The sequence below is a fragment of the Microtus ochrogaster genome, linkage group LG1 (genome assembly GCF_000317375.1).
Source record: "Microtus ochrogaster isolate Prairie Vole_2 linkage group LG1, MicOch1.0, whole genome shotgun sequence".
NCBI lineage: Eukaryota > Metazoa > Chordata > Mammalia > Rodentia > Cricetidae > Microtus > Microtus ochrogaster.
The window spans coordinates 41,945,435-41,956,959 of record NC_022027.1 but is presented as its reverse complement, the minus strand read 5'-3'; the positions used below and the strand labels follow the sequence as shown (position 1 = coordinate 41,956,959).

General features: G+C 43.5%; 1 protein-coding gene across 4 annotated transcripts in view; it reads right to left on the bottom strand.

Moving 5' to 3' along the window:
- Positions 1-3,681: 3,681 nt before the first annotated feature.
- Positions 3,682-11,525, bottom strand: part of Rufy3 (RUN and FYVE domain containing 3) — an 82,723-nt gene continuing 74,879 nt past the window's right edge. The window contains exons 15-18 of one of the 4 annotated variants that reach the window (XM_005359454.3): positions 9,441-9,502; positions 7,994-8,021; positions 6,172-6,231; positions 3,682-4,314 (exon numbers count right to left, since the gene is read on the bottom strand). In XM_005359454.3, the coding sequence (XP_005359511.2) occupies positions 4,171-4,314; positions 6,172-6,231; positions 7,994-8,021; positions 9,441-9,502 (294 nt within the window). In that variant the 3' untranslated portion in view covers positions 3,682-4,170. Of the gene's footprint in view, positions 4,315-5,969; positions 6,232-7,993; positions 8,022-9,440; positions 9,503-11,525 lie in introns of those variants that run through there. The other 3 variants (XM_013350896.2, XM_026785217.1, XM_026785218.1) reach the window with 3 other exon arrangements.

The window sequence follows — 11,525 nt, the reverse complement described above, 5'->3', positions numbered from 1 at the left end:
GTCCTGTATATTTTCTTTACCTTGTTTTTGGGGTGACAGCTGCCACCAACAGATATTGCTCATTCATTCTCTCTCTCTCTCTCTCTCTCTCTCTCTCTCTCTCTCTCTCTCTCTCTCTCTCTCTGTGTGTGTGTGAGTGTGAGTGTGTGATGTTCTTGTTTGAGGAATCTGGTCTAGGACCAGGTAATCAATTCCTAGTTTGAGGTTTTCAAATCCTCTCTGAAGTTTTATCACTGGTACTGCAGCTGCACTTGAATCTACTGTTCCCACTGTAGTCGGACATTTCTCCTGCCTGTCAGTTTACAAATAACCATTCAGAGACTTATTATTACTTGTAAATGTTTGGCTGATAGTTCAGGCTTATTACTAAATAGCTCTTACATTTTAAATCAATCCATATTCTGTATTTATGCTCTGCCATGTGGTACCTTTTTTAGCATGGCACGTTCATCTCCTGTTCCTTCTGTATCTGGCTGGTGACTCCTGACCCCACCCTTCTCCTTCCAACATCCTTAGTTTGGTTGCCCCACTTGTACTTTCTGCCTGGCTACTGGCCAATCAGCATTTTATTAAACCAATACAAGTGACAAATCTTTACAGTGTACAAGATGATTATTCTACAGTGTTTTCTCCTTTTTATCATAATTAAAAAGGTTTTAACTCTTGTAAGATCATAAATGGCAAAAAGTTGTCAAGTGAGAATTATAGTTACAATATTTAATCTATTTGTATTTGACAAAGTTAGAGAAAAAACTTACTATGGAAGTCCAAAGTTTTTCACCTAACTTATCTTTTGTTATAACGGAGAAAAGCTATACCTATTTAGTCTTCAACTCCATCAAAGACCCAGAAGGGGTGAAATGTTACATAATGACCTAATCTCAAGCTGCCTGGACAGTCACCCAAAGTTCCTCTGTAATGTTGCGGCATCCATGTTTGGTCTACAGGCTTAGCATACCTGACCGATGTTCCTGTGAAGCAGGGAATTCTGAAGAACTGTTGTACCTGTCTGAGCAAAGTTTGGCAGTTGCCTTTCTTGTATCCTGCTGGTCCTTGTATCCTGCTTGTATCTGTGACTGGTGCAATTGAAGCCAGGGCATTTTCTTTGCCTACATGGCTAGCTTTTGCCATAAAGAAAGCAAACTCCATATGGAGTTTCTTTGGTGCCTCTTTGAGATAATCGGTGCTGCCAGGAGCAGATGTGTCAAACTGACAGAAAACTGGCCAGCACACTGGATAAGTTGCAGAAATTTTCAGCTTTTGGGTCTGCAGTGCCTTCACCTGCTGAATTGGTGGGACTATAGTCCTACACAAACTCAACCAGACAGACTTTTATTTCTGCAGGTTTTTCTTTTGTTGCCTATGCTTTTATGTTGTATCTAGAACGTCATCACTAAATCCAATGTCATGAAGCCTTTTCAGAAGTTTAGCTTTTACACTTTGTGCTGGTCAGCTTTGTCTTTTGTGTGCTATGAGTCCAACTTTATTTCTGTGCACATGGGTGTCCAGTTTTCTCAATACTTTGTCGTAACGAGTGGTCTTGGCACCCTTGTTAGAGATTTATACTTAACAGGTTTATTTCTAGGTTGCCTGTGCTTTATGCCAGTATCATTTTGACGTGGTTACTGTAGTTTGAAGTGTTGACATTATATGGCCTCTGAATTCATACTTTATAGAGTTGACTAGGAAGTTCCTTGAAATTGTATGAATAAAATCTTAGGACCCCCCTCGATTTCTGCAGAAAATTTGGATGGTATGGGGATATCCTTTTCCCCCACCCCCAAGGGATCTTCCCATGTAGGTCAGACCCTAAATTTGTGATCCCTTTGCCTAGGCTTTTAGTGTGGATTCAGGGCCTGCCTTCTGCAGTGTTTGCATGGTGATGTTTTCTAGTCTATGAACATAGTGTCAGTTAATTTTATGTGGAACATTCTGTAGTTTTTACTGTGTGAGTTTTTTTTTTTTTTTGTTTTTTCGAGACAGGGTTTCTCTGTGGCTTTGGAGCCTGTCCTGGCACTAGCTCTGTAGACCAGGCTGGTCTCGAGTTCTTGCATCTAGTTTATTTCACTTTTACTTGGTTGATGCTGTTAAATGTTAGGAAGCAGTTTTTAAGGAAAATTCCCTAGGGATACTTACATTTGAGTATTCGTGACTTGGCTCCTTGTTTTTGCTTTTGGGATGGTGGTACAAAATAACAGCCTCAAATCTTTGTATTTATTCTTTTTTTTTTTTTCCATAGTTTTTGGTTCCTGTCCTGGCACTAGCTCTTGTAGACCAGGCTGGCCTCGAACTCACAGAGATCCGCCTGCCTCTGCCTCCCGAGGGCTGGGATTAAAAGCGTGCGCCACCACCGCCCGGCTTTTGTATTTATTCTTATATTCCATGCTAAGCAGCTGGCTCCTTAATTCAAAGCTAATCAGTCCTTCTACCCCTCATATATAGTCCCGAAAACTGCTGACTCTTGTCACCAAAAACAATATGAACACCCCCCCCCCCAAAAAAAAAATTGCATGCCAGGCGGTGGTAGCACATGCCTTTAATTCCAGCACTAAGGAGGCAGAGTTCGAGGCCAGCCTGGTTTACAAAGCTAGTTCCTAGTTAGGGCTACACAGAGAAACCCTGTCTCAAGCCACCCATCCCCCAAAAAAGTATTTTGTAAAACAAACACAAAAAAAGGCGGGGGCTAGAGACATGGCTCTGTAGTTAAGAGCGCTCTTTGAGTTTTCAGCATTCACAGGGAATTTCTCAGCTGTCTCTATGGTTCTAGGGGAACTGACATGGACACACACACATAGAGGAGAACACTCACATAAAGACATTTAAAAAGAGGCAGCCAACACAATAGGTTAGAATTGCTAATTTTATTTCCTCCTAATATTCTTAAACTTTAGTGTCACCTGCAGGAGAACTGTCTTCTGAAATATCGACTTTTCCAGGCTTTCCCCCTTTCTAGGAGACAGATTTGTCAGTACCCATCATTTAGCCCGGAATTCCACGCATGCATAGAATCATGTCTTCTGAGTCTTGACTGGAATCAAACAATCCAAACATACAACATAATCAGCAATGAAACCATTTCTTTCAGTCTTTTTTCAGTGTGCCCTGCCCCTACTCTTCTACAGAGGGTTTATTACGAAGAGATGTTTGAATATTATCTTTCCAAGAACCCTGCCTATGGGTTCTGATCTGTAGTTAAGGACTTCTTATCAAGTGAACAGTTAAATGTTGAGTTCCTGTCCTCAGCCATTGACAAATTATGAGTACCTGGCTTAGCTTTACTCTAATCTACTTGCAAGAGGGAGGGACTGGGTAACAGAGATGACTTGCTGTGGTAGGGATCCTAAGAGAGCAGATTCTTCTGGGGCCATTATGGAAAAAAACATTCTTGTTCACACAAAAGCCTCATAGGTGTCTCCCCCACCCCCACAAAGAAAATCTGGTCCTGAAATTATAATGCATTACAATATTATTACCAATACATTCAGAATTTATATTACTCTTAATTTCTTTCCCTGAGATTGGGTTCACAGTTTGGCAGGTTAAAGAGGTAGGTAGTGGGAGGTGAGAGGAAGCTGTCTAGCAGCACCTGGGCAACAATTGTTTTTTGTTTTTATTTCTCTCAAGATAGGGTTTCTCTGTGTAACAGTCCTAGCTGTCCTGAAACTCACTGATACCAGGCTGGCCTAGAACACTGAGATTTGCCTGCCTCTACTTCCCGAGTGCTGGGATTAAAGATGTGCATCACCACCGCCTGGCAACATCTTGTTACCCTGAGAATGGAAATGTAATGTTTCCTTCATCTTTTTTGGCAGTGATGCTGCAGTCAGGGTCTCATACTTGCTAGGCAGTGCTTTTCCACTCAGCTACAGCCCACTTTTATCACCTCATAGATATAAAAAAAAGCCCAAAGACTATGCCTCTAAACCCTCCAAAATGGGCTTGTTTAGGTGTTGAGAAAGGCTCAGCAATTTTTATTTATACACTCATTAGAGAAGATGAGCAAAGGTTTGAGCACCTCCAATTGCAGCCTTGCCCCATGGACCTGGTTTACTTCTATCTTTGCTACCAACTAAGGTTGGTTCTGAGGACTGGTTCCAGGACATCCTGCCTCTAACATGTGGAGGGAGAGGCCCAGCATCAACACTCTGGCCTGGGTCTTGGTCTCCAGTCTTAGGATGGGCTGGTGGAATACTGCTTCATCAGCTGTTTGTGACAGGGATTACACACTCGTTCCGGCTTGATGCTAGAAGGAAGAGGCAGTTCCTCTGCCATGCAGGCGTTACAGAAGGTTCCTCTGCAGTTCGTACACATGCTCTGCAAGATTGGGGGTGGGATAGAAAGGGTCAAATGCGTCATGCTCAGTGCAGTGCATAATAAAGTACAGTGTGGCCGCTGTGTGCTAAATGGCCCTGACCAGACATGTTGCTAAGGAACATGAAGTCAGCTATTAGACCTAATCATTTAGCATGGATACCATAGAATCAAGAGAGATAAGAGTATATTCAGTCTCTGGAGCACACTTCACACTTTTGATCCCTACAGTCACTGTTGGGTAGGCTAATTCTAAGTTCTAGCCAGTATCTAAGCACCCTGAAATGGTTTGGAGAAGCTAAAGTGTGCTCAACATCATCTCAAAGTTCCCAGAGCACTGGTAAGCTTCATGCTTCTCTCCGATGCCCGTCCTGCTACCTGCATCTTGTTTCTAGGGATGCTAGTCTCCATACACATTCTGAACCTTTGGTAGCCAAGCCATTGTTGCCACAGCAGTGCCACCAGGGCAGCCGCAACAGGGTCACACAGACAGCACTTCCTTCATAGAAGGCTCCAGAGACACTTCATCTGAAGAGTGCATGGAATAAGGTGGGGGTTCCTCTTGTTTTTGAGGCAGGGTCTCCCTGTGTAGTCTTTGCTGGCCTTGAACTAACAAGAGACTGGCCTGCCTCTAGGAGTGCTGCGATGAAAGGTGTACACTATCATACCTGGCTGGTTTTTTTTTTTTTTTTTAAGACAAGGATTTAAGCTTGAACTTGGGACCCTCCTGCCTCAGTCTTGTTGGCATAAGCTTGTCATTTTTATTGTAAATTTGTTAGCGGGACATTGGAGGTGAAAGATTGAATTAAGTTAGCAGTTTCTTCTGTTTTGTAATATTTATGAATTTCCAACAATATAGCAATAGTTCTGCTAATCTATGGCTATACCACACTGTAATTTTGTTAAGATTCAGCATGATGTAATCCAGAATTTGGGCACATTTCTTATAATTCTTCAAGCACTTACATGTAATATTCTTTGAACATAACACTTCTTGAGCTTCTCTGGGCACCATATCGATGCTGAGGGATTTAGCCAGTCCCAAGCCAACTGAGGATGTTGGGCCTTTCCGATCTAGAATTTACCTATTCTCTGATGGCAAACTGGCAAAAGCACATGGAAAGGGGCCTGGTGGGGAGAGGCCTCTGCTCTTCTGAGCACGCAGCAGCCTGAGAGGAACATGAACCAAAGACTAGGGCGTGGAAGTCTCCAGCCATGGAGCTGGGATAATGTGCCGTGTAGTATGGAGCTGGATGTGGCTCAGTGTAGAGCTCTTGCCTGGGGTACCGGGGGGCTGGGTTCCATCAAAAGAAAAACAAAATGAAACACATACTTAGTTGCAGGTATACACCGCAACTTCAGCTCTTGAGGTTGGTTACATAGGCCAGGGAGTATGGTTGGTGTTCACAGTCAGCCCCAGGCCATCTGGACTACACAGGAGACCAGGCCTCACGACCCACACAAGGTCCCAGTGAGATGGCTCTGCAGGTAAAAGGGCTTAATATGAAAGACTGAGAACCTAGAACCCACAGTTGGAGAAGGGAACAGACCCTTCAAAGTTGTCCTTTGACCTCTGCATGGGCACCATGAGTATCGTCCCTCCCTCCCCACCCCTCTCTCACCCAGTTAAAATAAATAAAAAGTAAAAACAAGGCTGGGTGCTCACCAAATAGTGTACTTTATAAATTAGTACTTTCTTACTTGTTTCAAATTATGTATGTTCTTATTTGTATTTCTGTTAAATAGTAAGTTCTGGCTCCCCCCTGGCACCATGAGAGGCATGCTGTGTTCTGCACAGCGAAATGCAGCTTGCTCTTGGCAAGGAGCTGAACAGTGCATGTGTCTGTGAGAAGCGCTCACCTTCCTCAGGCTGACATCATGCTGGCACACCTGTGGCTTTCCAGAGAGCTCGGGCTGACCCTAAGACACAGTAAACCAGTTAACTCCTGAGCACAAGAACATGAGACTGTCGTAACGTTCTTAACTACTAAACGCAGACTACACACTGATGGGGAAAACACAAATTACATACTCTCAAGTGTTCTATCATCTTAGCTCGGAATTCTGTTTCTAACAGGAAAACCCAAGCATCCATGGCCTCATTACTCTTCCATTACTCTACCAAGCATGAAATCATTAGCTTCATTTTAAATCTTGGCTTCATTTTAAATCTTGATTAGGTGCCCCAGGCATAGTAGGAGTACATGTCTATCTCATGGGGTTGCCATATTGTATTTTCAAGCTGTTTTATAGTCGCCTAAACCACCATCTCCTGGAACCAGGCAAGACTTCCAGTGGAGGGGTTGGGATTCCAATCCAACCACAAAACCTTCAACCTACAATTTGTCCTGCCTGCAAGATGTGCTGGAGTAGAGGTGCCACAGAAACTGGGAGTGGCCACCAATGACTGGTCTGTCTGAGACCATGCCATGAGCAGGAGCCCACCCCTGACACAGTCTGGAATGCCGAGGACCCAGAGGATGGACAGCCCAGGGATCTAGGATAGAACCAAACAAAGCCAATCAAATGACTCCTAATGAGACGCTGCTATGCTTGTACACAGGAGCCCAGCATTATAGTCATCAGAGAGCCTTCATCCAGCAACTATGGGGGCAGATGCAGAGACCCACAGCCAAACATTAGGCAGAGCTTGGGGAATCCAGCTGAAAAGGGGGAAGAGGATTGTAGGAGTCAGAGGGGTCAAGAACACAACAAGAAAGCTCACAAAATCAACCAGGGCTATAGGGGCTCACAGAGACTGGACCAATAATCAGGGAACATATACAGGTCTGACCTATGACCTCTGCATTTATGTTATAGTTGTGTAGTTTGGTCTTCCTGTGGGACTCCTGACAGTGGGAGTAGGGTGGGGGTTGTCTGAGTCTTTTGCCTGCTGTTGGGACCTTTTCCTCCTATGGGCTGCCTTGTCCAGCCTTGATGTAAGAGGAGGCGCCCAGTATTATTGCAACTTGATATTCTAAGTGTGGTTGAGAATTTCTCCTGGGAGGCGGAGGCCTGCCCTGTTCTGAAGGGAAACATGGGAGGGAAGATGGGCGCTGTTCCTCAGGGGTGACATCATGTAGGGAATAAGAATTGCTGTTGGCCAAATGTCCAAAGCTCCGAGCTACCCCACTGACTCCCAGTCACATGATTCCCATTGACAAACTGGTTCACTTTGCAGTTCTTTTTCCCAACACATCAAGTGCATCTTTTCCAACACATTAGAGTATTAAGGAGCTAGCCAGGCAGTGGTGGTGCCTTTGATCCCAGCACTCAGGAGGCAGAGGCAGGCAGGTCTCTGTTGAGTTTGAGGCCACCCTGGTCTCAGAGCTAGTTCCAGGACAGCCAAGGCTACACGGAGAAACTTTGTCTCGAAAAAGCAACTGTAAATAAATAAATTAAAAAAATATTGTTAAGAAAATGCTACACCGAGGACTGTGTCCACCTGTCCTCCTCCCATGTTATCTTGTTTCCTGTCTAGCCATGGCACATGGACTTTGTAATGGTGTGCAAGATGTTTTAACACAGGAGTCTTGCTGGGCGGTGGTGGCACACGCCTTTAATCCCAGCACTTGGGAGGCAGAGGCAGGCGGATCTCTGTGAGATCAAGGCCAGCCTGGTCTACAAGAGTTTGTTCCAAGACAGGAACCAAAAACAAAACAAAACAAAACAGGAGTCTTACCCATTCGTCTGCAGAGTGAGTCAGCAGCCTATAGTGGGGAAATAAAGGGGTAACAAATGTCAAATATGACTTACTGTATTTCTACTACAGAATCTGAAGAAATGCTCAGGACAATACTCATTAAATAGACAATGCTGCCCTCCCTTTATACTGCTGGGGAAAATGTCATTATTAATTTTGACATCCAGAATTCTGGACAATTTGGCTAAATCTTTTACGAGACTATCTGAACCCTGACATACATCACAGATCTGATTTACAAACAATATATGGAGTTTATTTTATCTTTCCTTTTTACTACCTAGAAAATAGCATTTGGTATATCATGTAAAATTCCAATGGCTTGGGGCTGGAGAGATGGCTCAGTGGTTAAAAGCATTGCCTGCTCTTCCAAAGGTCCTGAGTTCAATTCCCAGCAACCACATGGTGGCTCACAACCATCTGTAATGAGGTCTGGTGCCCTCTTCTGGCCTGCAGGCATACACACAAAAAACAATACATAAAAAATAAATAAATATTTAAAAATATTCCAATGGCTCATTAACCATGTATTTTTTAAAGTTTTATTATATCTGACATTATGAGAATCTACCCATTATCATATGCCATATATTCGTCTTCATTCCTCAAATACTCTTACACTGGAAGCTTTAGGAAACTCATCACGTGAATCAGACTGTCCTGAGGCCATGTATGAAAACCTGTACCACACAGGCTGAACTCTTCCTCCAGCAGCACAGCGAAGAGCTCACTCCTATTCAGTAAAATGCAGCTACAACGGCTCCTGTTCTCCTCAGCTGAGAAGCAGAGGACAGACAAACACCTATGCTGAACAAGCCTCCGAATGTCCTGTGTTCTGTGGTTGCCGTTCTGGCTGAAATAGGTCCTAGAATTTGCCACAGTGTCCCAGAGATAAAGCAATTAAAATTAACAGATAGGAGCTGGGAGTGGTGGTGCACACCTTTAATCCCAGCACTCGGCTGGTGGATTGAGTTGAGGCCAGCCTGGTCTACAGAGTGAGCTCCCAAACAGCCGTGGCTACAAAGGGAAACCCTGTTTCAGACAAACAAATAAAAAACAAACAAACAAAGCACTGACATTTAAAGGAATGAGAAGAGAATGAGAATGTTTATCTCAAGCTTGGCAGGTGAGTGGAAACAAATACCGATGAATTCACATCCTGATTTACCCTCCCAAGGGCTGGGACTATTGTGTGAGGAACTATACTCAGTTGAGAAATAACCTTTTAAAATGATAACATAAGTTGAGGAACAGTAGGGGCCAGGCTGGTTAGGTGACTTGGCTAATAAGTTATCTGGTTTATTATCTACTAGCTTTCCCTTTAGCTGTCTTTCTGCTTCACAGCTCCGTGTCAGTACCCTTATATCAGGAGCCCCCTTCCCACCAACGCAGAATGACTTTATAGCTTAATATGCATTATAAACACCTGTGGCTTTCTTCCAGCCTTTTCTGTTTAACATTTTCCTCTTGAAGTCTGCGCTTCCCATCCTGCCAAAAGAAAACAGCATTATTCAGGACCCTAAATGGTGATGGTACTCTAGGCTTCTTCTTTACTGTCTCAGCCTGGGTACAAAGAGCAGCTCACTCCCCCCCCCCCCCCGTCTCTCCCCTTCCTCCCTTCTGTACTTAGAGAAAGGACTTAACTTTCAAACCAGCTCCCTCATACTCTACTCCTAAAGTTATTAAAACATTCTGATAGAATTTAGAAGTAGTTACTTTAGGAGTATTTTGTTTCCTGGAATTCAAATACAATCTAAAAGAAATGGCCTCTTTAATGGGTTCAAGGTAAGCTGGTACTTGTGAAAAGTATCTTCTTTCCTGACTTTTCTTTGAAAAACAGGCCAAACCCAGCACAGTCTAGTCACTGGATGTGTGACCCTCTGGACACTCATGTAGCTGCCCCACTGCCAATGACTCCAACCTGTACACAGGTGAGTTTTCTGCTCTGAAGGGCAATGAACCCAGGCTGGCAAGGCTGCCTGGGTAGTTTCTAGATCAACTTCTGTGAGGTGTATCTCTATATCTCTGTATATCTATCTATCTGTCTGTCTATCATCTATCTATCTATCTATCTATCTATCTATCTATCTATCATCTATCTATCTATCTATCTATCTATCTATCTATCTATCTAGCAGAGCAGGCAGTGGTATATATCTATATCTATAAATATGTATATGTGCTCTGAACTGCAGTCCATCTGCTTCCAAAAGCAGACTAAGTTCTTAGACCACCAAAGCATCAGGCAAGAGAGGTCAATGCAACATTTACCTTCCAAGAAGCTCTCTTCACAGCAATCAATTCAAGGCAAAAACTTACAGTCTTCTTGGGAAAGTAAAGCAAGATAGGTAGACCTCCTCAGGCCTTCAGATTTACCTGCACTCAAAGTAGTAAAGAACACACTGCATGGTGCTTCTCTGCACATTTCAAATAGCAGTGTGTACTAGGTAACACAGTTCTATTTACCATTCCTGTGGACTCTGCAGCAAACTAGCAGTTAGTTCTCTAGAAATTATACCGCATGCCCTATGCTGCATGTGCTAATACACAAAGGTGCTTGCTCCTCTGAATAGAACAGAAATGTCTCATGCTTTTTAAGTTGCATCATTTCCAGATGCTGGCCCTGTTTCTGGTCCCAGAGATGATCTTGTGGCTCCTCACCCCTGCAGGTGCTAGCAGCTTTCAAGACTGTTACACAGAAAGCTCCATTCTGTTCTTTAACCATTCTACATGATATTATTCTGTAATTCTACTTTCTTCTCCTTCTAAAAGAAGCTCCTTGTGTATATTCCCACTGAAATCCACATGACACAGAGGGCCCCAAGAAGCAAACCCAGAGCTGAGGAAATTCTGTTGAAGGAAAACTTGGGGTTAGGAGGGGCTATTATACCATATTAAACATTATTAATTATGACTCAATTTATGCTGTGGGACAATGGTCTTGTACCCTGTAAAGACCTGTCTGTCACTTGTATTAGTTTAATAAAATGCCGATTGGCCAGTAGCCAGGCAGGAAGTATAGGCGGGGAAACCAGAACAGGAGAATTCTGGGAAGAGGAAAGGCTCAGTCTGCAGTTGTCACCCAGAGACAGAGGACACAAGATGAGAACGCCTCACTGATAAAGGTACCAAGCCACGTGGCTAACACAGACAAGAATTATGGGTTAATGTAAGATGTAAGAGTTAATTAATAAGAAGCCTGAACTGATAGGTCAACAGTTTATACTTAATGTCTTTGTGTGTTTCTTTGGGATGAATAGTTGCAGGACCAGGCTGGACAGAAACCTCTGTCAACCTCTATCATTTACAATGATACCAGAATAGTTTTTACTAAACAATTCAAAGGAAAAGAGTCATTCTATCTCCAGCAGAGAAAGTCCAAGATCATCTTAGAGGTCAGCTCAGGATCACAGTTTCCTCCATTCTGAGAAGCTCACTTTGCTGTCTGCACACTGTAGCCCACAGGAACTAAGCATGTCTGCACACTGTAGCCCACAGGAACAAAACATGT